Below are 26,098 nucleotides of genomic sequence, written 5' to 3'. Positions count from 1 at the left end.
TACTTTATGATCAGTTATTTCGAGCATAGCTGAATTTGCTGCCTCTCTGGTTTTATATTATTCAGATTTCCTGTAGACTGAAAGTGGTGCAATAATTGTTTGAGTGTGTGTAGTGAGCTTGTGAGTTTATTTAGACGTGTGTGTCAGTGGGTTGTGAGTATTTATGATAATGATTTATTTATGTAAGGTGTAAGAATTTGTATTCAATACCTTGATGTTTTCTAACTGATATTAAAAATTAAAAACCATAGGGCATTCCTGCTTTCTATATATTGCAAAAAATATTATATTCTTTCTAGAAATGTGTCATGAAATGCCCTTTATTTTTGCAATATTCCTAATGTTACAATAAACAAATCCTGGATTACTAATACTGTTTTTTTGTTTTTTGTTTTTTTTTACTGTAGCCTACTTTAAAACTAGTAAACATTCCACACTCATTAATGAATTATTTATAGGCCGATAATCTCCACAGTGGGAACATTAAATATAACACCTTAATTTAACAAAAGACACATTATTAACTCAAAATAGAACTATACATTTGTAAACCCCATAGTAATTATAATTATTAACAGTCCCAAACTTAACCTACTTATTCCACAGACTTTACTAATAAACGACTTGCTTCATTTCTTTTAAGATTTTTTTCTTTTGGGGTGAAATATGACCACGTCATGTTCTCGAAGGATTTTATGATTTATATATTTATCCCACATTACATATTTGAGAAAAATAAGATAACCCGCAACGCTGCAACATATTGGTATTGTTACTGTACGTTTAAGATCAATGTACACCGTCGAAACAGTTCAACCAATCAGATGGCGCTTAAGTGCAGACTCCGCCCCCCACAGAGAACGAGGGTCTGTTGTTTCAGTTGATTTCAACCTTCAACAGGCCTGATGTTGCTCTGCTGTCACACTAATCTCGGTCAATCAGTCGGAGTTTGTCCTCAGAAGCCGAATTGATTATTAAGGACGTGTGTATTTGGGAAGTAAGTGATCTAAAGGTTGTTTTCTGCCTTTCGTAAAACGGAGCCAATATAATAGACATCAAAAATTACCTGGTTATTGAACGTCTTCTGTGTTTACAATCACCGTATCGAGTATCGTTCGTATTTAGGGTGAGTTAAATGATCACAGACGAGCACCAACACAGCCATCTAATTTAGCGTAGAATACAACTTAATTCAGTATTCCATTATTAACTGGTATCTTTGTATTTACTTTAATTAATTTCACTGATAATTATTATTAGATGTGCTACTAGTACTGTTCCATCAGAGACCCGTATTAAATTAAGTCAACAAGTAATTATTTCATCAGATTTTTGTTATTGAATTTTATGGGGATCTGTGATTCAAATATCTGTGGCTTAATCTGACTATTACTGTATACTAATTATGCTGATACCAGTTCTAGATTTACAAGTAACAATTAATTAGACATCCTTATATTTTTTAGTTACTAGGCCTAGTAATAATAAACGAATACAAATGTCTCATCTCTCACAAGTTAGAGTTTTTTTTGTTATATATGTTATGACTAATCAGAATTACTTTATTAAAAAATTCAATGAAATTTACTAGTTAAAAAAAAATCTAATTGATTTAATCAAGATCAATATTTTCTGAATTGCGTCATTTATCACCTTGATTTCAATGATATACATGTTAAACAATTCATAAGATTCTCATTGTTCATGCTGCTGGTTTGTGTTGGGTTTTCAGCATCAGGATGGTGAATGAGGGTGCTGGCACCCCACGCAATCGTAGGGGGTCCCATAAGGTTGTTCCGTCATCAGACCAGGATGGGACAGGAGCTGAAAGAGCCACAGGAGAGGTGCCCTGCCCAAGTAATGGTGAGACTCACTTAAACACTTAACACAAAACCTTGACCTCGTCCTCCAAATGTAGACTATTCAAATTGAGCAGAGGCAAAACAGTCACATTAAAATTCTGATGAAGAGACAAACGAGTTTCTCTTTTGTTAGTTATATTGTAGGTCATTCAACTCTGACCCATTGGAATCAGTTGCAACATGTTTCACCTAGTGTCCTAACTATTTACGTTACATGCTTGTACAAATTGCACAACCCATAATTTGTATGACACAGTCTACCTTTGACATTATTTATTTAAAGAGATCAAAAAGAGAATATTACCCCTTGATCTGATTGGTTCAAATACCAAAAATATCAATTCATTTTTTTGTGTGCTAGAAAATGGGTGTGTTCTTAATTAAATGCTGCTTTTCTGTTCCAAAGTGAAAGGCTTTTAATTTGCAATAATAGCAAGAAATTATACAGTTATAATATAACTCATGGTCGCTATAAATATGCTGTGGTATGATTTGCTTATAATTTTCAGCCTGTTCTTACTGCTGTTCTTGTAGTGAAGGTCTTGATTGAGCAGTGTAATCATATAGCTATGGGTTAAAACAAAATGAGGAAACAATAGCCATTACAGATTCATGTTACGTTAGTGAAACTATCAAGCTTAATTCTGGGAATGAACAGACTTCCATGTGATTTGCCGTGTGACCTGACTGAGTAATTGCCATGCCCTGTCCAGTACTGTTATCAATGATGCAGTCATTCCCATTAACTCTGACACGATGACACTGAAAATGCTAGTGTAGTGTTTTATTGTGCAACTCCACTGTCAAATACAGCGTAGCACATTTCATAAGATGATTCACAGTGTAGCATTTGAGTTTTTAATTATATTTATTATTATATAAGCGTTTTTATTAGGGTGAAATAATGTTGAACAAGAAAGTGTTTTCAATGGGGTAAACTTTGCTGCTTTTTGTACTGTAAGTCAAAAGTCATCAGGTTCTACACTCACTATTAATTCATTACCTATTTAATTGTTCTGCCATAAAACTTAAAATGTATTTATTTATCATATAGTCAATTGGCTATTTCACACGTATTCATTTATCCCAATGTAAAGTCCTTTTTCCTAAATGAAAGCGACTTTTTTTTTTATCTTCCATAATGTGAAGATGTAATGGGGACATTTATACTTGTATTTACAAAGTACATTTTTTAAAGTTTTTTGAAAGAAGTCTCTTATGCTCACAAGGGCTGCATTTATTTGATAAAAAAAAAAAAAGTAAAACAATAATGCTGTGAAATATTTAAAAGAACTGTTTTCCATGTGAATATATTTTAAGCTGTAATTTATTCTTGTGATGCAAAGCTGAATTTTCAGCGTCATTACTCTTCAGTCAAACCTGAATTGGCTGTTTGTTTTTTGATTATATACATGCGGTAAGGATTTTTTTGAAGATGTATTGCATTTTATCAATATAAAGTGAGTTTTCAGTGCTTTTTCAAGGAATTTTGTGATGATATTGTCTGTATAGGTTAATGTACAATCTTTTTTAAAAGTGTTGTATGAATCATCTGTTTCTTCTGTTTGCTCTCAAACGGATGCAGGTATTCTGTTTGCGTTATGTTGGATTAGTTAAAGATTAGTGTATGGTAACCAGGATACGGTGCCCACAAGTGCCACAGAATGACCTGCGTCCATCTGTATGTAAATGTTGGCATTCATGAGGGATCTGTATTGATGTCTCATTTTAGGAACAGTAGAAGTGGAGCACATTATCAGCGCAAAACTACAGCTGAAGAAGAAAGCAGAGGTAATACGTCAATCCCAGTGAATCAGTGGCTTTCAGAACTTTATCTTGTCAGATAGCAAAACCATGAGAGCAACTGTGTGAATCTTGTACTTTATCACTGTATTGTTCGAGAGTGACTATACAGATAATCTGTGATAATACTGACAATCACATTTACGTCATAGATTATCAGATCCTAAACGTTCTAATGTGACCTTTGCTCTGACTATATCCTTTTAGTGATTTAAATGCAATGCAATGCTTATTCTTGTGATTTAGTTTAGCAGCTCCAGATATTTGTTCTAGTTTCTCAAGCTCTTTGTCATGCAGGAAGTTTTGCTCTCTCTAGTTAATTTTTAAAAAGTCTAGTAGAGTATTTCTGCTAGTGGTTCAGTGACAAATAAGTATGTTTGTTCTGGATGATGAAAAGGAGAAACTATTTAAATATGTTTACATGCCATATAATTATTATTTTTGTCAATGCCCTTCTGAAAGTTGTATATAACATTTTAATGTTTTGGAAATGGAGCCATACACATCAATCGAGTAAAGTAATAAAATATGTTTCTTGAATGCACATGAGTTTACACATCTTAATCATTATATTTTTAAACATATTTATGAAAGTATTTTTGAATCATAATTCTCATGTATGTAATCATTTTATTTAAATCAAATATGTATGAAAGTATAGCCCTTTCATAAAGTTTTTTTGAAAAAAAACAAACAATTTTATATATAAAAATGTAAAATATCTAATTAACATTTTTTTTGTCTTACGCAATTATATATATATATATATACACACACACACACATATTTAAACAACTGACCTTGACATACTGTTTTATTAATTTCTCGTCACATGACTACAGGTTTAAATCCCACAAAAACATAAAATGGTTTTGTAATTGAATACACAATAAGTTTTCAATTTCTCAAGTCATTTTCTGAATTGCTTCTTTAGGTGTTGTTGAATTATTGAATTAAAAAGATTCAAACAAAAATGATCAATTAACAAAAGCGCAGCACATTTTTCAGACTAAATATTGATTTTAAGCAAAATAATAATTTTCCTTCTTTATTAGGATCAACTGTTGTTTTAGATTGTTTCCCACTGCTTGAAGTGTGCTTGTAAAGTTTACAGGAAGTGTAGAATAAGGAAGGATGTGGTTGTCAGCCAGGGACAGTGAGGTTATTCAGAAACACGTGGGAATTATTAAGTACAGCCAAAGGATTAAACTTTGAATCACAGACCTCCAATGTATTGCGTACTGCCTGTTTTTTGTCTGTGTGATCGTTAAGTATCTCTTAAAGTTCCTTAGACATACAAAGACCTTCATTTGTCTCCATTAAGATCAGCCACAGTTTAAACAAAATGACCGTGACAGCTTGAGTTATCACATGAGACCAGATTCTCCGACTGAATGTTTTTTCAGCATTTGAAAGCAGACCTGATGAGGCAGTTTGACACTCAAGTGAATGAGTTCATGGACAGCCTCATAGAGGAGTCTGCCAGTCTGGGTTCCTCCCATGTGAGCACAGTCTTTCAGTCCCTCTCAGATAAGGAGAAAAGCAAACTCAGGTACTGAAATCACGCATAAACAGCATTGCAATGAGTGCCATGGCTGGCTAGTACATTGTTCTCATTTACTGTCATGAATTCACTACATTTGAGATTTCTTTTCCATTGTATGTTCTTGGCACATCAGCATAGTGCTTTTATCTCATAACTTTCCTCCTGTTGTCTACCTTTTCATCTTCCTCTCTGCTCCCGTAGGCATACACAACCTTCCCAAGCCCAAAGCAAGCAGTTTGTGATTCGTCGATCCCTTTTAGAGTGAGTCATGGGTGTATTTTCTCTGAAATCTTGCTGAAACCTGTACTGAAATGTGTGAAATCTGAGATTTGTTTCCATCTGTGGTGAGATAAAGATGAGATATGACTTTCATTCGATTAGCTGACCTAAATAAACTTTTTTTATTATATCACAATTTATGATTTAGTTCTTTTTTCATGTATTTAGCGTTTAATCAAGAAAACAGTGTCCATCCAAGTGACCAGAAACATATGGTTGTACTGAATATGTATATTTGAAGTAATAGTGCTTATGAAATGATTTTTCTGCAGTGATCTCTTTGAGGTGAACCACATCCGCACCATCTATCACATGTTCATCGCTCTCCTCATCCTCTTCATCTTCAGCACACTCGTCGTGGACTTCATCGATGAGGGCAGGTTAGGACACTCACTATTCATCAACACTTTTGGAATCCAGTTTGCTTCAGTTTTTTGAGACTGCAACCTTGTTTGAATTGTTCAAGTTCTGACCTTGCCAACAGTGTGGTTTTGTAAATTCATAATGCTTTTGTTTTTGCTAAGATATGAAGCGATATATTGTGTCTTTACAAGCACAATGTTTGCAAGGTCTCCTATATTCAGTATATACTTCTCCTGGCTTATAGAGGCCCAAACCTGTTACAAATAAATACAATTCGATAGATGGATGTATAAGAACAAAATATAATTCATTTTTAATTGCATTTAATACTGAATTTATTTTTGTATTACTTTTTCCTTCTTTTCTGTATTTATTTTTAAATGTACTTTTTTTAATGTATTCTTCCATCTATCTCTCTATACGTCGTTCTGTCACTCCATCTGTCGCTCCGTTTCTGTCGCTCTGTCTATCGTGCTCTCACTCTATCTATCATTCAGTTGCTATATCTTTCTTTCGATCTGTTGTTCTGTCGTTCTATCTGTTGCTCTATCATTCAGTTGCTCTCTATCTATCGATCTACCATTCTGTCGCTCTATCTATTGTTCTGTCACTCCTATCTATCTGTCTGTCTATATATCTATCTTTGCAGTAAAGTGAAACAATAGAAGAAGATGCACTAATCTGTGTAAAGTGTAAACATCTTTCTTTCGTGCACTCTCTCTAGATTGGTGCTTGAGTTTGACCTGTTGGTTTACGCGTTTGGCCAGTTCCCCCTAGTGGTTGTCACGTGGATGTGTATGTTCCTGTCCTCTCTTGTGGTTCCATATATACTGCTCAGTGTCTGGGCCAGCGTCTACCCCACGTCAAACTATCGGGCCTTATGGACAGTGCTGGCCGCTTCTCTCTTGCTGCTGTACCAGGGGCTGTGTTTGGGTTTCCTGCCCACATATGTGGTGCTGAAGAACGGCCTTCCCCCTGCTTCATGCTTCATACTTATTCTAGAACAGGTACTCCGTAACCATAGCAACGGGATTCTTTTTATATCACTCCATTGCTCTATTTTCTGCCTTCGTGTGTTTTTTTAATGTGTTGCTAGGTAGAAATCTAATCATGCATGAAGGTAGATTTTGAATGTAAGGTTTGTTTTACTTTTACTGCTGAATGTAGTTGTTGCTTTGGTTTTTGTTGTAAACAGGTGCGGCTGATGATGAAAACTCACTCTTTCATCCGGGAAAATGTGCCAAGGATACGATCCTTAGAACGAAACAAAACGAGTAAGATCTTCACCTATATGCTGGTTGACATAAAAAAAAACTTCTGGTTTATTTTGTCGTCGTCTTTTTATACTTATTTTTAATTTTTAAAAAAATAATATTTTATTTTTCAGATTCAGTAGCTGTACCTCAGTTCACCCAGTACATTTACTTTCTCTTTGCACCCACCCTAATATACAGAGACAATTATCCACGGTAAGACTGACTGCTATTGGTTTTCTTAGGACTTTTTTTTATATTTATAATTAAATTCATAACATATATAAATGCTAATAAATTAAAATTGTAATTATGTAAATAATGAATAAAAATGAGTTAAAATATATATATATTTTAAACTATTTTTTTAATAAATGTATTATATATATATATATATATATATATAAAGAGAGTACTTTTTGTCAGTTTTGATTTTATGTTTGCTCTGAGCGCATATGTTGCTTTGTCTCTGTAGAAATCCTTGTATTCGGTGGGGTTATGTGGCTACAAAGTTTTCACAGGTGGGTTTTTTGAAAGAGTGCATGTTCATGTTGTTATTTTTATAAACATATATTTCAAGATGTGAATGTTGTGTTTTTCTGTGTCGTTCCAGGTGCTGGGAAGTTTGTTTTATGCGTATTACATATTTGTCCGGCTGTGTATCCCTCAGTTCCGCAGTATCAGTATGCAGCTCTTTGACCTGAGGGCAATGGTGTTGTGTGTCTTCAACTCTATACTGCCAGGTATCATGTCAGCAGGGCCAATATATCTTCTCATTTCTTTATACTGATAAAATGTTGAGAAAAGAATTGTAATAAAGAGTGCACAGTGGGTCACAAAAGTAGTAAAAACGTGCACGAATGCATTTTGTGTGATGATATTGTCCCATATACGCAGGAGTGCTGGTGCTTTTCTTGGCGTTCTTTGCCTTTCTGCATTGCTGGCTTAATGCATTTGCTGAAATGCTACGATTTGGAGACAGAATGTTTTATAAGGTAACAAACAGCACGAACAGAAAGTGTTTCATTTCACAAATATAGAGCCTTATACCTAATAGACTTTGTTGTAGATTTATTTTTATATGTTCCACATGATCAGATCTGCTTAGTTTAGCATTTCATCTTTTTTGTGTTCCTATTGTGCATTTTGTTCTTTGAATAATGTGCTTTTTCTCTAGGACTGGTGGAACTCCACTTCATTTGCTAACTATTACCGCACATGGAATGTTGTAGTACATGATTGGCTTTATTATTATGTCTACAGAGACTTCTTATGGGTAAGTCATCTGTTGAAAATGTATTCTGTAGCAAATATAAATTATTCATAATAGTCTATAGTGTGTGTATGTGTATATTTATATGTTATAATATAATAAAATTACATATTTACTTAAAAAAAGTAATAGTAATTTAGAGGTAAATCATTAATTGAGTAATAATGAAAAAATAATTATATATATATACTATATTATAATTTTCTTATTAGCATTTATTTATATATAATTGTATTTAATTTTTCAATATATAGCAATATATATTTGCAACAAACGACTGGAAAAGTCATGGAAGTATTTCAGGTTGGACCCCTTTGGTGGCCTTGTGTTGAACTGTATTTTATAAAAAAAAATAACCTGTTTTTGTCTTATTTGAAAATGTGACCAAATGTGCATCAAGCCTAACCAAGTTTGATCATCCACTTCTACAGATGACACAGAAGCGATTCCGTGCGGCGGCCATGTTAGTTGTGTTTACGGTGTCTGCTGTGGTGCATGAGTATGTTCTGGCCATCTGCTTTGGCTTCTTCTACCCCGTCCTGTTCTGCCTCTTCATGTGCTTTGGAAGTAAGAACCTCATTTACTACATAAGCATGGTAAATATCCCTGCTGAAAAACTGACAGTCTTAGCAGGTTTAAGCTGGTCTTACAGCTGACCAAGCTGGTGTTTATTTGGTCAGCAGCTGTTCTACCAAAAACCATCCAGACAGACCAATTTAACCAGCTTGGTCAGGCTGGGATGCCAGATAACCACCTGGAAATTGGTTTTAGCTTCAGTTACAATGACTCTGTTTTTCCATGCTGATTAACATGACAGAGCCCTAATATATGTAATCCACTCAAATTTCTCTTAGTGGTGTTTAACTTCGTTCTTCATGACCGAAGAAAAGGGCCGATCTGGAACGTGATCATGTGGACTGCGCTGTTCTTGGGACAAGGGGTTCTCATCTGCCTGTACTCTCAGGAGTGGTACGCTCGGCGCTACTGCTCCGTTGAAGAGGTACACATAGTGCTGGTGCCTGGTGTATATATTCATCTGTGAATGTAGTTTGATGTGGATTTAGTCATATATTGGTGGTTTCCTTTTTGTTTTCTCAGCCCTCTTTCATAGACTTGCTGAAGCCTCGATCTTGGACTTGTTATCCACAGACTAACTCTGCTGTGGACGCTCACTAAGCCACACCTCCAGCTGACACATGAATGGAGGGACTTTAGCATTCTATAGGTATTGCACTATGACCAAACGAAGTGAAAAGTGGAAATCTTACTCTATATTCATGAATACAATGTTTTACAAAGAGGCCTTGAATATTTTATTTGCTGAGATCTTAATATTTATGATAACATCTGTAACAGAATGTAGAATATTTATAATGTGCATTACTAATATTTCCTTTCAAATTTCTAAGCGACAGTCTTGTTAGCATTTGACAATCTATATTAGGTTATGTCTGATCTGGCTAAAGAGATTCTATTTTTAGAAGCCTTTGTGATGTCTTAAAGTTGAGATCCGATTATAAATGTGTTTTGTGAACTGCCATTCCTTAGATATTGTGGTGTTATTCCATGCTGGAGAGGCCATGTGGCACATTTTGACCAGTTTTTTCCTGGACCTCAAATTCTAGAATGTTTACAAGTGGGGTTGTGAATGCTAAAACCTCAGTGGATTTCATTTATGTGCCATATTGCTGTGAAACACAATTGTTTACTTCTTAACTTTCACTCATACCCACGGTTTCACAGACAAGGCCTAAGCTAGTTCCAGACTAAAATGCATGTTCGAGCTGTTTTAACTGAAATATCTTAAAATATGTCAGTGCCATTGTTCTGTCTCAAGATGCACACCAGTAATGTTTCTTTCTAAGGCACATTTATAAAAGCTACTTAAATGCCGTAGTTGAACTAAGGCCTAATCCTGGCTTAATGTAAGCCCTGTCTGTGAAATCGGCGCTTAGAGTTTAACCGGCGACTGGATATTTGACTTTTTTTTGTTTGTTTTTTGTTCCTAGAGCTGAATTAATTGTATACTAATTACAAAGCTATGATTTCAGACTTATTTATCACAAAATAGGGTATCAGTTGTTTTGAAGTGTTGAGGTGTTGCAGCTGGCTGCACTCATGTGATCATTGTGTTATTATCAACGATATATATTGTTATTTCTAGCACAATCCCTTTATTACTTATAAATTATTGTTGGGGAACACTACCAGGATTTATTTTAAAAACTCTTCTAAGACATTTTGAATGTCATTTATCAGTGCAAAAAATGAAGTGCCTCTCTATTATTGTTATTTTTAAATGTATCTGCAATAACTGTTATGACCAGCAGGTGGTTGTGGAGAGTTGAATCTTAGGACAACTGTATGTCTGTACAAGGCATTTCAGTTTTTTTTTCTTTCTTTTTGACACCTGCCATGTAAATTTTTCATTTCCAGAATAGTTGATGAATGTAACTTTCTTCACAAACAAGTCATCAATGTTTTGTAATAATTAAAACCGATGCCATATTTTTAAACAAATTTTCATCATAAATTATTTTGTGAAATGTCCAGTGTGTGTGTAGCCTGTCCCAGCATGATCTGTAATGGACAAATAAACAGTTTTACTTACTTAAGTGTAGTTTGCTTGTATGTACTATGTTGTGTTTTGAGCCATGTTGTATTTGGTCTAATAGGTATGTTTCATGTGACTTGACCACATAAAACTAATTGTGAATAAAAATATTTTCTTTACAGGTGAGATTGTTGCAGAAAGGAAAGATTATTAGTGTGTGTGTGTGTGTGTGTGTGTGTGTGTGTGTGCGTGCGTGTATGCATGCTATACGTGTACATACACATATATATATATATATATATATATATATATACATATATATCAAAAAAACAGAATAAATTGTGAAATATTATTACCATTTAAAATCATAAATGGTTTTCTATTTTAATATACTGTGATGCAAAGCTGAATTTTCAGCCATTACTCCTGTCTTCAGTGTCGCATGATCCTTCAGAAATCATTCTAAAATGCTGATTCATTATCAATGTTGGAAACCGCTTAATATTTTTTATAACCTGTAATACTTTTTTTCAGGATTCTCTGATGAACAATAAGTTTAAAAAAGATCAGCATTTATTTAAAACAGAAACCTTTTGTAACAAAATACACCACTGTTCAAAAGTTTGGGGTCAGTAATTAATTTTTTTTTTAAAGAAATTAATACTTTTATTCAGCAAGGATGTGTTAAATTGATAAAAAGTGATTTCTATTTTGAATAAATGCTTTTCTTTTTAACTTTTTATTCATCAATGAATCCTGAAAAAGGTATCACAGGTCCAAAAAAAAACTGTTTCCAACATTAATAATAACTGAGTATCAAATTAGCATATTAGAATGATTTCTTAAGGATCATGTTACATTGCAGTCTGGAGTGAATGGGTGATGAAAATTCAGCTTCTCCATCTCAGAAAAAACGAATATTTTAAAGTATATTAAAATAGAAAACTATTATTTTAAATTGTTTTAATATTTCACAATATTACTGTTTTCTTCGTATTTTTAATGCAGAGAATAAATGCAGACTTGGTGAGCATAAGAGACTTCTTTCGAAAACATTAAAAATAGCAATGTTTCAAACTTTTGACCAGAAACATACATATATATATATATATATATAGCCTGTACGCGCACACACACACAGATGTTTTGGATTTACAGAAGAACATTATTTGGAACGTGGAAGCGAAATAATGAAGTTTTAATGAGATACAAGAGAGAAAAAACATTAAAAAAAGCTCCAAATCATAATATTTTACAAATTATATATTGATAAACAATATGCACTGCAGTGTCTGGCATTAAGAGCAAAACGTAGCCTATTATTAGAGCATTTAGTATTATAAAATATGATGTTGATATATAGCCTAAGTGAAGTATCATCATTTTCTTTATGTTGTGTTAAGACACTTTAATAAAACCTTTTTTTTGTTATACTGTAGGCCTGTTTACATTATTCATTTATAATCGGTAAAATGGTAGTCACTGTACATTATGAATGAACAAATATTGGTTACGCTTATGTCAATACTAATATTCATAGATTAAAAAGAGAGATGTTTTGCATCACTGCGATGATGATGTGTTGCGCGCTCTCCGTCATTGGCTCATGAAGCGCACGCCACTGATCCTGCGGTAAAGATGGCGGCGGCGGAGGGGGCGCGCAGCGGCTGGAGCAGAACGGAACGACCCCAGACGGGTTCGTTTTAAGAGTAAAGGTGCTGGGGGGCAGGATATTCCTACATTCCCGTTTAAAAGAGCCGCTTATCCGGGTTTGTAGAATCGAACGATTAGACAGTGTGTTGTTAGGTGTTGGGTGGGTTCTATCGCTCTCTCTCCCATACACACACACACACACACACACACAAATTGCTAAGCTAAGCTAACAGAGCTCGGTCCGGTCCGGTAGAGGAGAAGGAAGAGGAGGAGGAGGGGTGACCAAGAAAGGGAAGACAATCATCCCTTGAAGAACAGGCCGTCGTCCCACGGTTCGTTCGTTCGTTCGTTGTGGGATGTGAGCGGTCCAAACGGACGGCGGGTCTTTCCATAGATCTGTGTTATTTTCCCACCCAGAACACTCGCAGGATGGGACAACAGGTAGGCCGCGTGGGAGAAGGGGCTTCCGCAGGGATTCAGACCCCACCGCAGGGGCAACAGCAGCAGGGCAGATCGAACCGGGCCAGCAGCTCCGGGAGGAGACCCCGAGACTGCAACATCACAGGGACGCCACCGGGCAGAACTGCCGCCGCTGCAGCGAACATCATGCCGGATCCAGGGATCAATGTTTTCACCCTGCACTCAGGTATGAGCCCATTCCCCTGGTCGCAGGGTTCTCCCTTTGAGTCAGTGGCAACATGCAAATCATAGTCGGTAAAATGCGGAGCTGCTCTCCGTTGAGAAGTTGAGATAGATCCGTTGGGATAAGCGGATATACTCCATGACTCGGGCTGTGTTGCAACATCTAGTGTGTTGCCTATGTAGACAGCGTTATCTTGACACCATGAATGCGTCCAAACACTTCGCAGAAACCATGGCCGTAACCATGTCTTGAACATTTACATAGACATGGTAAACATGTAAAGTAGATCACCCTAAAATGAACCCTTTTAAACTTTTTCATTCTACGTGCACACACAGCAGAGCATAATTGTCTCCCTCAGTGTCTGAACAGTTTAGGAGTTTAACATGTGTTTTGTAAGTGGTTAAGCATGGTCAGTGCCTGGTCGTCTTCCATTAGATCATTTCTTTTAAGAATATGAAGTGTTGTTGTTGCTGTAGGTTCAATCCCCAGTAGGTGTCGATCCGTGTACTAGCACCATTGTGCCCATTCCAAGTGGAGTGTCACTGAAATGAGTATTGTGAGGCTCTGATTGGATAAAAGCATCAGGTAAATGACACGTTTGTTTACTGTCACTTATACTGATCCAAAACATGCTTTTGAGTTGTATCAGTGTTATTGACATTGTTTACACGCACATCATCATTTTTGGATTCATGTTCTGGTTAAAACTTTATTTATTTTCATGTAAAAAAAAATTAATGCTCCACAGCTATTGAGATATTCCTGCAGAAATATGTTATATGGGCAGATTCTGCTTCTTATTCACAGAATATTTATGTTGCATGTAAACACAGTTGCTATTCTCATTTTATGTATCTTTACACAGCTGGTTTAAGGCTGCCCCGTGCCTGCTCAAAATTCTGCGCAAAGGCATAATGCTGCATTACAGCCAGACTGACTTCTGCTTGCTCTGACCCACCTTACACACCCTGGTATAAAAGTATACTTTTACAATTGCCTTTATGCTATCTCTGAGCAACATTACACAGTCTGTATAAAAACATCTAAAAGCCACTTCAGAAGCGCTTCTGTGCCACCTTAACTGTGTAAATTTGGCATTAGATGTTGAGGATTGTTTTTTTAAGGGTAGTAACTCAACTGAGAAGGGGAAGTTCAGACATCATACTATCCTAACTGTAGAAATGCGATGACTGTTATTTGATAGGGCTGGCATTTATTGTCTCTTATGAAGCACTTGCTGCTGGGGAAGCCACTGCTTTCTCGGATTTCGCTCGCTCGATTTCACTGACTCATTTGTTTCAGGCAGTAACACAAATCACATATTTTATTATAATACTGTTTGTGTGTCCCTGTCACACAGATTTGTCTTTTCTTAAATCTCATAATCAGGTGTTGTTTATTGTGACTGTGGCACAATGGTTGGGATTTCATTAGATGTGTGGTTTGCACTGCAGGGGAGTCGAGAATAGGGTTGGGTATCTATCGTTTAAATTTTTACGTTTCCAATTCTTTTAGATTCCCAGTTTCGATTCCAGAATATGGTAATAACGTTTGTATCAAACATTTATTCTGTGTCTTTTGTTGAAAGCTGAGCTTCCATAGAAATGTGAACTGAAAACGCTTGCTCTGCTCCACACCTTTATGAGTGCCATTTTACGTGCGCATTTTACTTTCGAATTGGGGATTTAAAAGCGAGGTGCAAAAGAGGGAAAAATTAAAACATTCAAATACTCAAACATGTATTTGTCTGTTCAAGCTTAAGAAAACACATACGAGACTTTCGTACGATTTTCGATTCCCAACCCTTGACATTATCTTTAGCACTCTTTGGATGGTGTTAGATGAACAGTGATGTCTGTTATCTATTTCCCATGAGTTGCGTTGGGTCCCCTTGGAGGCTTGTGCCCAGCGTTGGTCTGTTCTCCTGGATGGGTTGATCAATGCCAAAGAGGAGCTTGTCACATCTTGACAGTGAACCCTTCGGCTGGAAAAACTGACATGTGAGGGTTGCAGATGAGTTATTTTTACTCTCATCCCTTATAGCCAGATGTATAGCTGTGGCTGTATGTCATCTGAATAATCAGGATAATAATTGTATGGTCACAGGCCTGACTATCATACCAGTGGTGACAAACATGCCATGATAAACTTCATCAGACACCCCTTATATTAAACACTTGAGGCTAGAACATCTTATAATGTCTGATCTCCAATCATATGGCCTTGGTCACATTTTGTTGTTTTATCTGTAAATGTTTTGTCTCAGAGCCTCATCTGTAACGTTAAAGCGATAGCTCACCCTAAAATGAAAAATATGTTGTTGGTTACTCGACCTAATGTTGTTTCTGTATTGTATGCTCTGAGTTTTACCGGTAACACTTTACAATAAGGTCTAATTTGTTAACATTAATGCTATGCTGACATGAATGCTATGGTAAACATATATAGCTTATTGTTAGTTCATTTTAGCTTATGCATTAACTGATGATAACAAATGAGACTATTTGTAATTATTAAATTATAAATGATTAGACCAATTTTGGTGGACTGTCCCGTATTAGCATATTTCCCGTATTAGCATATTTCCACCCTCAGCCATTTGTATACTGTCTGCCAAGGCAGTCTTGACACCCCCCACAGAAGAGAGGGCGGGGTGAGCAGTTGCTCATCATCATTTAAAGAGACATGCACTTAAACGGGTCGCTGTGAATAGAGCTGTTTTTTAGGAGGATTTTTAACCAAAGTATGTTATAAACTTTACACTAAGATCCTAAAGAATCATACTAACTTGTGGAAATTGACATCCGATGACCCCTTTAAGTTTTAGATGAACTGTTCCTTTTAACTTTTTCCCCACCAGCGTTTTAAAAAATAAAGTCGCCAGCCAGCACCAGCATTTTTGATCATTTTCACAAAACTTTCATGTCCCCTAGAATTTTTATATGACAATCTGAACACAATATATCAAAAGAAAGAACATATCCTCAGCTTTTAAGCAACAACAGAAATGATTTCTAGTTTCATGCATTCTTTTTATTTACACTTGAATGTGGGTAAGTTTAATAAAAAAAAGCTAAGAAAATCATCTTTTTGACAACGTCTGCATCGGATTCAAATTCAGTCTCATACATACCTCTTCTTGTTTTTGGGTTTTCATTTAGGTTTGGCAGTTTTGATTTATATGCTGTTTAATGATCGCGTTAGCTTACATATGCGTAAGCAATGCTTCTATCAATTGTTTCTGCTTCTAGACTTGTTTTTGGATCCAGAGATTCTGTACTCTTTCAGAAGATGCATAATAGCGCCCCCGACTAGGTGGAAAACATAGATTGCTGGATTGTCATAAATGACGGGGAAAGAGTTAATGGCTGGAGGGTGCACTGTAGTACTGTCTGTCATTAACATTCTCTCGTATACAACATCAACAGGAAGCTTCTTCACTGTTTAATTCTGGAACTCTGCAGTGCGGTCATCATCACTCTGAGTCTGATGACTACACAAGAGCATAGGGGGAGGTGGACTACTCCATTTCCCAACGCTTTTCTGCCCATAGTGCATTCAGGACATCGACAGATGACTCATCTAACGTTCAAAGCAGAATTCCGTCAGATCCAGGAGAACATTCATCTCTTCATTAACTAGTGGAATTCCATCAGATACGACCGTGACGATCTGTACTTACTTTGACCACGCCGTCAGACGGAGGGATGAAAGAGTGGTCCTGTCTGCGTCCTCCCGTCGCCTGCAGTCAGCCAATGAGTCAGCCCTTCGCCGTTCGGAGGTCACAGGGCCAGTTCCACACTCTTTTTATTTATTTATCAACTCTGTCCTGTACCAGCAGGCTTTTATTATTTCAGTAGGGTGGTGCAAAGTGCTGCCCTGAACTTAATGCATTCCAAAGTACCCGAAACGATTGATTTTTAGAGCTCAGAACAGTGCTGCGCTTTAGTTGGCACTTGATTAGAAGATAAAATGTACAGACGAACTCTCGAAAGTTTCATTTTTGTTTGTGTTTGTTGTTCCATCATTTTATGCATCATGCATTTCCAAGGTTTGGGAAAGCGAAAAACCATGAGACTGTCCGATAGAGTGATTTTGTGCACATGTTTTAACTTAATGATATAATGTTGGCATTTGGCAGCAGCTTCAAATAAGACTCATCCAAGCAAAATTGAGAGTCAGAACTGTCCGTTTAAGAAATATGAGAGAATATCGTAGATGATTTGAAGTTATGGTTTTTGGAGCTCTAGTTGTTTCTGGTAAGCAGGCATAGTGCTGCTGTAATCGAGTTAGTAATTACGTTACATAAATATCTCTTTCATCTGTTTGTTTAAAGGATTGAATAGACAGCACTGACAAGTGTGAAATTCCCAGGATGTAAGAGGATAGGAATTAAGGGCAAAATTAGATTAAGCAATCCATTTTTTGATATGTGAGATATCAAAACAGCTGAGAAGTTGTATAAAGTAGTCTCAAACTTCTCTCTGTCTCATTGTGAAGACCTGATGGGACTCTCTTGGCCCATGGTTCGATTTGGTTGTTGCACCACTAGAGGTCATTAGAACACCGCAATTTGTTGTCACTAGGCTGAAAGTATCAATGTTGATTGTGTATATAATACTTTTTTATTATTATTTTTTAATTGTCTAGTTGGTAACACACTTGTGAATTGGATACTAATTCCTGTGTCATTGGTGAGATATTGGGTGCCTGTGCTCTCCTAGACATCTGGTAATCCTGCTTCATTTTAACAGCCTTATCCGGTTCCATCCTCTCATTGCGTCCTTATTAAGGTCTGGATTAGATGACACACTGGAGTAATTCTTCTATGTTGAGGCAGTGATTGAGATATTGGACTTTTTCAGTTCAACTCTTTCTCTGTTGCCTTTCTCTGCAGATCAGTGGTTATCCATGTTTTTCTCTTCAGACCAGGAACAAGGTGTCATTGTTCTATATCTGTTGGCTTTCTCTGCTATTTTTGGCCTTTGTTCAATGTGTGATGATGCGAATTAATGTTTTGAACTGATTCATTGAAATGGACAGTTTGAAGGAACCGCATGGAAATTAAATTGAACTTTGCAATTATATTGCATGTACTTTGCTCTACAAAAAGTTAAATTTTGATGTTTTTTTTTCTGGATTGAACATTTGTTTTGGCTGTAAAGCAAAGTTTATATTATTATGTTTTATAATTTTTATTGTTTATTTTATTTATTTTTTATATTTATTATGATTTATTTTTTATATTTATTATGATTTGTTTTTTCACCCAAAAACACGTTTTTTCACGTCTTTGCCTCTATTAGCAGTTCTGTAATGCAACTTTGCATGCGTGTATGACTACGTATGGTTAAAAACCACAAAAAAATAGAAATAAAAGACCAATAAAAACCCTGTTTGGCCTTTCATGTTTGGTCATATACACATCAAAGTAGTTCTAATGAATCCCAGTTGAATCCCATTCGCAAAGAATGGCCTGCCTGAGCGTTACGATAGGTCTTGGAACGCTGAGTGAATAATCCCACGATTCAGTAGTGAAATCAGATGGGACAGAGGGGAGATTAGGGTTAAAGCCAGGAGACCTGCATTATCATCAGATGTATCCTAGCATCTGCTTAGTTTGTGTCATTGCCATTCCCTTTCCCGGCCTTTGTGCGTTTTATGTTGGGAATGTTTTTTATTTTTTTTATTTAAGGCGTCACGTTCACTTTCTGAAACAGAGTGTTCCGTTTCACTAATGCATTCACTGCGTTCGATAACACTTTAATCATGCACCCTTGAGCTGTAGTACAGCTCTTTTTCTGTTGATAATGAACGTTTGAATCAAACATGTTATGATCTGTTTCTGGCATATATTCACTAGAAGGGTTGTCGACACCCAACAACCACTGTAGTTAAAAGGACGACTCCTCATTGGTGCTGTTGAGGTCATGATGCGTGTTCAGACAGGTCCTCCACAGCCTGCCAACACATCCTGTTCGCAAGACCACCTGGCTGACTCAATCCATGCATCTCCATTCATAATGTGTCTGGCCCACTAGGCTCATTAAATACCAAAGGCTTATGCTGTCTTATCTCTGAGACCGGGCTAATGCGTTCACCCTCATCTGGTGACGTGGTTGTCTTAACCACCATGGTTCTTAATTTCTTTAGAGAATGTCTCTTAAAGCCTCCATCAAAATGTCTTCAAATACCGTTCTCGCCTCCAAATGAAATGCAGGCCCTGTAGTTGTTTCTTGGTTTAAGCAGGCTCTTTTTAGACCTGCACAAAGAGGTGCAATGCTTGTATACTTAACTCTTTCCCTGCCAGCATTTTTGAAAAAAGTTGCCAGCCAGTTTCATGGCCCCCATAATATTTTGATGTATGAATATCTGAGCATGCAACTTTCATAAAAAAAAAAAGCAACATTTTGAACAAAAAGCTGAGAATCGCAGATCGTATTCAGAACGATGATCAAATTCAAAGTCAATTTAGTGAGTTAATTACACCATTATGGGGGCAAAAAGCATCATTCCCTATTGATAGTAGGGCTGGAACGACTTGTCAACGTTTACATAAATTCGATTTTTGATCAATTAAAACCATCTGCATATGGGCTATGGCATGAAAAAGGTACCGACGGTTTTGATTAATTAACTATGTGACGGCACTGAGTTGTATAATGTCTGTTCTGCATAATCCAACGTTTTTCTCTGGGTAAAATAATGAAGTACTTTCCAAAACAAAATGAAACCTGTACAGAATATTGCAGGGCTTGACACTAAAGACTGCCCAGTGCCAGCGTGAACGACACTTGGGACAATTGATGGAACTGTCATTGTCCCAATCGGGCCAGTGCTGCATCGCCATGAAAGTTTATCCTTTGCATGCGTTGAGAATTGAGAAAAAAACGCATGTGTAGAAGTATATTAGATCCATATTTAAAGCGACAGCAGCCTAATATTCCTGATGCTGCTCTGCTTGTGTCTGAGATTGGGCTTGCCAAATATAAGTATTAATTTCTTTAAAAAAAAAACGTACTGACCTCAAACAGGAACCATAATGTATAAATCACAAACCTTTTCATTAAATGATTATATTTCATTTTCATCAGTGCCCTTATTTATTTAATTGTATTAGTGCCCTAACTTTATTTATTTAATTTTATTGTTTGGAGAAATTTTAACAGGTAAAGTAAAGTGAAGTAATGGACTAAGTTATGAGGAAGTTAATGTGTTCATCTGTTAAGAAGCAGCAAAATTTCATCAGATATGGAGGATGTGAGCAGTCTGATGAATTGTGTTCTGCCCACTCTGTTGTGGCAACCACAGATAGCAATGGTGCATTAGGTAGATGTTATTCAAAGGGAGGAGTTATATAAATATAAAAAGAACATGTAATTTCTTCATGATAGGACATTTTAGTGTCTTGAGTCTGTGTTGTGTTGCATAAAATCTTAATAAGTACCTTTAAGCTATAAGGGCGTGTGTGATTTTCATGCTTGTGCATGCTTGTACAAAGAGAATTTACATACAGAATTCCTTGCCAATTTTGGAAGGCCAATGAAGACAATGCTTTTAATCAGGTGCCAAAACAGCGTTCCTTCAGAAAACCTCCTTCTTTCAGGTCATTATGTTTGCGCTGACCTGTCAAGCTTGGTGTTTTAGTCTTCTGATCCAGCGTAAAAGAAAAGGGTCCCCAGGGGAAGCATTAAGCAATTCCACAATGCTTTGCAGTTGTAGGTTTATTGTATATAGAGCCCCATTAGAACCTCCAGTGAACAGGTAAATCACAGTAGTTGGGCATCTAACTGCTGTGTAAGCCATCAAAAGTAGGCCTGAATGAATGGCACCGGGCAATTTCCCAAAATCCAAAGTGTGTTATTCAAGCCAGCCTGTCAGATTGATGTCCACACGAATGGAGGTCGCTCGAATGTCCACTCAGCAGCACAGGTAAAATGTCATATCTGGACTATATCTGAATGGATAATTGATTTGATGGATTTTCTGACAAACTCAAAGCTACAGTATTGTTCAGAAGTTCTGTTTTGGCACCATTTAAAAAAAAAAAATATTAATACTTTTATTCAGCAAGGACGCATTAAACTGATGAAAGTGAGTCAATTCATTTATAGTATTACAAAAGATTTCCATTTCAAATATCTGCTGTTCTTTTGAATCTTCAATGAATCCTGTGAAAAATGTTTTCACTGTTTCCACAAAAAAACATTAAGCAGTACAACTGTGTTCAACATTGATGATAATAATAGCCTAAAAGTTTCTTGAGCACTAAATCAGCATATTAGAATGATTTCTGAAGAAAAGGAAATACTGTGGCAGTCAGTGGCTACTATGATCTTTTTGCTTACCAACATTCTTCAAAATAGGTTTGGAACCACTTGAGGGTGAGTAAATGATGACAGGTTTTTAGGTGAACTAACCCTTTAAATTCATTACTATTCCCATCCCTATCATTGACACATTTGGTTAATTGTATGTGGTAAATTAATTTCCCTTTTGGACACTTGTATTCATCAGATTGTCTGTTGTCTTGTAATACTGCACTAGTCTTTTCAACTGGAGAGCCATTTACTGGAAAAGAGGAAGAGACTGAGAGAGAGGGGGGACAACTGTGCATTCTTTGTTGCAGAGAGCTCTTGTTGGATCCTCATTATGTGAATGAACAGGATCTGTCCTTCATAGTGTTCAGTTTATATGGGCCCATTGTTTGAGGAATCATTGTTCGGCAGTTCCTCTGTGCATGATTATATGATTATCCTGGGAGTATTTATGGCAAGATAGTTTTGTTTTGTGCAGGATCTAAAAATAGGCCTCGTCTTGCACCATGTGGCTTTTGCTGTGATGTGCTGAGCACTTTCAGATAAACAGGTGAGCTTGTGGTGTCATTCCCTAGTGCAACACTTTACCAGCACTCTTGAGGTGTAACGTCCTGCCTCACATCTCTCAAGCACAAAAGATGACTGTTCAATTTTGAAATACTTTCTCCTGTAAAGGCATAGTTCACCAAGAAAATTGAAGTCTGACACTATTTACTCACCCTCATATTTTTCAAAACTTTTATGCTGTTATGGTTTTTGTATGCTAGTAAATTTTAAAGAATCACAGCACAGCTCTTTTTGTACATGATTAGATGATGTCAAGCTCCAAAAAGAAAACCGAGTACTTGTTCATACCACTTCTGTGCTATTTTCCAATTTTGTAAAAGGTTTTTAATAGTTTTTTTTTTTGAAGAGCTGACTAAATTTATGCCATTGTTCACTGATAATCTTGCCCAAAAGGTGTTGTTTAGCCTGCGTTCTCATTCAAAACCGAAAAATGCATGTTGCATATTTTTCAACATTTGAGAAAGTGAGAAATTTGTTTTGGTGTCAGTTGCTTTTTTTTTTTTTACTTGTATGCTTTTACTGTTTTTATTTATTTATTACATAATTTATTGTACCGTTTTTATTTATTTTTTTAATTTGATTTATTTTTTAAAATTTTTGCATTCTTCTATTTTCCATGAAAAAATAAAAACACATGTTTGGAACAACATGAGGGTAAGTAAATAATCACAATGTTTATTTTATGTTAACTTCTTTTAGAGCTGTGGTTATCAAACTTTTGACTCCAAGATAATATTCAAAGGCCCTCTTATCTGTCATATCTTGAGCTGAATCTTTGGTAAATCCCCTGTTGTAATACATAATTTTTTTTATAAAAATATTGTCATTTTAATTTGTACATCTTTGAGTTTTCTTTCCTTAAGCATTTTTATTAAGATTTAGTTGTATTAACATAATTTAAGACTTATTGCCCCCTAGTGGGCCCCAGCCCCCCAGATTGAGAACCACTGCTCCAGAGTAAGCCATTCGTAGATTGATTCCCACAAAAACTATAAACACTGGCACTATCAAAACGTTTCTCTGTTTGTTTGAGCACCAGTGCAGCAACAGCAACATTAGCATGAGTTTGGAGCAGGACTGTTTGGTGACCAATGGCAGAAGGGATAGAAGTTTGGTGAAACCTGTTCAAAAAATGTATTTTGCAGTATTTATTCTTTTTGGTGACTTAGTTCATTTGTTTGGAGGAAATAACAGCTATTCTGTTTGGGAAAAGGTCAATTTTCTGTCCATCCGCACACAGGCTATGAACGCATGCAATTAGCACCGCGACGGGAGCATATGCTCCACTCTGCTGCCGAAAAATCTCGCTGTATCAGGGAATGTGTTTGTCCGTTCCTCCTGCGAGCTGCTCTTGCATATGAGAATGCTGGTCACAATTTCCTGCATGACAGATGTACATGTCACATTCCAGTGTAATGTTAGGGGGCTGTTCTGTGCCTTGGGAAATACAGAGCTGGTGACGGGCAGGTGAGGTGTCTGATTTATCGGAATTTTCGGGTTGAGACAATTGACACATTGATAAACTCCGCCCCCTCTCGGTTACTGTCACTTACTTTGACAGGCTTTCTGAACATCCCATGACTGGTGTGATTTTTAAGTAAAATATGCTCATGAAGTGGCATAAATATTCTTATATGGGCTGAAGTGATGTATTACCTAAAGTATTTTTCCTGTGTTTTTGTCTTGAAGTGTCATGCAAATACATGTAATGTTTAAGTGTAATGGTTACACATTTCGCATCAATGTGAATTTAAAAAAAAAAAAAAAAAATAGGGTAGGGATGCATAATATTGGTTAAATGACAGTTTTTATTTTTTGGTAATGTTTGAGATTGGATATTTAATTGTTCATGGTATTTAAAAAAAAAATTTCAAGTTGTCTTTAGCAACACCAATAACACTCTTATATGTAATTTAGCATCTTTTCATACTGTACATCATAATGTTGTGATATTTTAATGCATCTAAATGTACTTGCAGCATTTAAAAATTACATTAGATTTAATGCTAAAATAGCATAGAATTGGTAAAATAGCATAGAATTTTAATATAGTCCATTGTAATTTTTTTAAATTAATTTAGTTTTTGAATGAACTTACATTTTCCTTTTGCTTTCCATAGAAAAATACCAGCATACAGGTTTGGAACAAACCGCTTTCAGCATTTAAATTTAGAGTTTTATTTTTGATTTCTCAAACGAAATAGTATAGTTTGAAGTATCAGCCAGAATTTTAATATTGGTGCATCTCTACTTTAAACTTTTGTGGTGCTGCCTTTGCTTGATACTAGGTTTCCATGGAACCTGGGCTTTAGTTAGCCTGAACTTACTGGTGAAGTACCAAAGTGCAGTTTGAAGTTATATTGATTGTAAAGAAGTAGATGTTGAGAACAGGATGTTCTGTCCACAATCTGTGTCAGTTGAGAGCAGCTCCAGTCAGAGTACAGAGGTGCTGGTGCAGCTGCTATAAGCCTGGCTTAAGCCCAGCACAACAGCTGCGCTAGACTCCCATCAGGACAAGGCCATACAGGTCAGTTCGTTCAGTATGCCCATTCACACAGCACAAACAGCACTCCCCCAGCTGTCTCACAGCAAAGCTTCTGCACACAAAGACACACACAGAACCCGCACGTGTGCTGAGGAGCACACGCAGGACAAACGCATGCAGCCACGCGACGCACCCTACATGGGTCAATTGCTAGATCAATCAGAAGTGTTGGATGAGGGTGAGCAAAGTTTGTGAATGTACAGGGCTTGACATTTCTATCTATTGGTCGGTCCGTCTGTCTTTTATCGATACACATTGGGGATATTCAAATTAATTAACCAATCATACCATTGATCAGCTCTACCAAACTTGGATGTCTTTTTTCCAGTAATAAACAAACATTAAGTTGTTTTGATTGATACTGTGAAGCAGCTTTGATACAATCTGTATTGTGAAAAGCGCTATATAAATATATTTGACTTGACTTGACTTGACATTGGATCAGGTGTGTAATTGATGCTATGTTCCGGGTATTTTATTATTCCTGTGCTGCCACAGAGGATTTTTTAATTTTTTTATCCTGCAAACCTTTTGCTTAAAATTTAGCTTTAGCAACACAAACTCACAGCATATGCAGAGATGGTGTTTGTTAACCGAGCGCCTGAGATGCGCTCCATTCATGTAAATAACAACACTTCTAAATGCACGTTATTGGAAACCCAAACAAACAGCACATGCAGAGACTGAGTTCGAGTGGAGCAGCAATTACTGTGAACGGAGCTGCTCTGAGACGCTGGAAGAAACGCATAACCTATAGAATAAAGTGCCGCCCTTAACTTTGAAATACGCAGCGCATTTATTAATTTAATTGAATCGCAGCATTTGATTGTTCACAATAGCACTATTCTATATTATGATTTTTAAATGGTCATAATGCAGCCTTAGCTGTCTAATAATGCTGTCTAACAATGCGGTTCATGGATTCTCGTCCGTGGAATGCACCACTTTCGGTATTATGTTCAATACCTGTAACCTTCAACCGTTATTCTTTGATTGACACGCCCCCGACTTCAGTGTGTGGCTCAATGACTGTCGGTAATTGGTAAGACATTGTCTGACATTCATGTGTTCTTGTCTCATGAAATGTTATTTTGACATGACTTGATGATCTTGTCCATTAGACTTGCCGGGTAGCAGCTGGCCTCTGTAGTCTAAACATTAAGACTTGAATCTTTTTTTTATTTCTTTGATTATGTTTACATACGCCTTTTATTTTTCCAAGCAGATGTCATATACTCCAGTGTTTCTTTTTTTTTCTCTTTTTTTTAAAGACCTGATTCAACTCATACGATTCTTGGTGTGTTGAATAGTGAGACATCTAAAAACAATGTTTTTTTTGTGTACCTGAATAATTCAGCAATGAGCATCCTGTCTTAATACATTTTACATGTTGCTCTGAAACTCAGGGGTACGTTTAATTCCGCACCTCCATGCTT

General features: G+C 36.3%; 2 protein-coding genes across 4 annotated transcripts in view; both read left to right on the top strand.

The window, feature by feature from the left end:
- The first annotated feature begins 840 nt into the window (after positions 1 to 840).
- soat1 (sterol O-acyltransferase 1) lies at positions 841 to 10,989 on the top strand. 2 transcript variants are annotated; one of them, XM_077224370.1, is made up of 17 exons: positions 864 to 997; positions 1,733 to 1,863; positions 3,595 to 3,653; positions 5,072 to 5,217; positions 5,413 to 5,472; positions 5,763 to 5,870; positions 6,578 to 6,860; positions 7,049 to 7,127; positions 7,241 to 7,322; positions 7,582 to 7,627; positions 7,720 to 7,849; positions 8,004 to 8,101; positions 8,284 to 8,382; positions 8,811 to 8,946; positions 9,234 to 9,379; positions 9,478 to 9,604; positions 9,928 to 10,989. In XM_077224370.1, the coding sequence occupies exons 2-16, from the start codon at positions 1,740 to 1,742 to the stop codon at positions 9,553 to 9,555; spliced, it is 1,674 nt and encodes a 557-aa protein (XP_077080485.1). In that variant the 5' UTR covers positions 864 to 997; positions 1,733 to 1,739; the 3' UTR covers positions 9,556 to 9,604; positions 9,928 to 10,989. The 2 variants fall into 2 exon arrangements, with proteins under 2 accessions (XP_077080484.1, XP_077080485.1); XM_077224369.1 differs by having other exon boundaries at positions 841 to 997; positions 9,478 to 10,989.
- Positions 10,990 to 12,534: 1,545 nt separating this feature from the next.
- The window catches only part of abl2 (c-abl oncogene 2, non-receptor tyrosine kinase), a 29,963-nt gene continuing 16,399 nt past the window's right edge, over positions 12,535 to 26,098 (top strand). Inside the window, exons 1-2 of one of the 2 annotated variants that reach the window (XM_077223354.1) lie at positions 12,776 to 12,864; positions 13,004 to 13,232. In XM_077223354.1, coding sequence (XP_077079469.1) covers positions 13,016 to 13,232 — 217 coding nt within the window. In that variant the 5' untranslated portion in view covers positions 12,776 to 12,864; positions 13,004 to 13,015. Of the gene's footprint in view, positions 13,233 to 26,098 lie in introns of both variants that reach the window. The other variant, XM_077223353.1, reaches the window with a different exon arrangement.

The sequence above is a fragment of the Siphateles boraxobius genome, unplaced genomic scaffold (genome assembly GCF_051911475.1).
Source record: "Siphateles boraxobius isolate OS27281-9 unplaced genomic scaffold, OSU_SipBor_1 9, whole genome shotgun sequence".
NCBI lineage: Eukaryota > Metazoa > Chordata > Actinopteri > Cypriniformes > Leuciscidae > Siphateles > Siphateles boraxobius.
Note: the sequence above shows the minus strand (reverse complement) of the source record. Positions and strands in the feature narration are given on the sequence as shown.

Excerpts from the sequence above, each read along its gene's own strand:
- soat1 (XM_077224369.1), top strand. The coding sequence starts at position 1,740 with ATGGTGAATGAGGGTGCTGGCACCCCACGCAATCGTAGGGGGTCCCAT. Across the intron at positions 7,628-7,719 it reads TGGCTACAAAGTTTTCACAG|GTGCTGGGAAGTTTGTTTTA; the intron begins GTGGGTTTTTTG and ends GTGTCGTTCCAG. Across the intron at positions 8,947-9,233 it reads CCTCTTCATGTGCTTTGGAA|TGGTGTTTAACTTCGTTCTT; the intron begins GTAAGAACCTCA and ends AATTTCTCTTAG.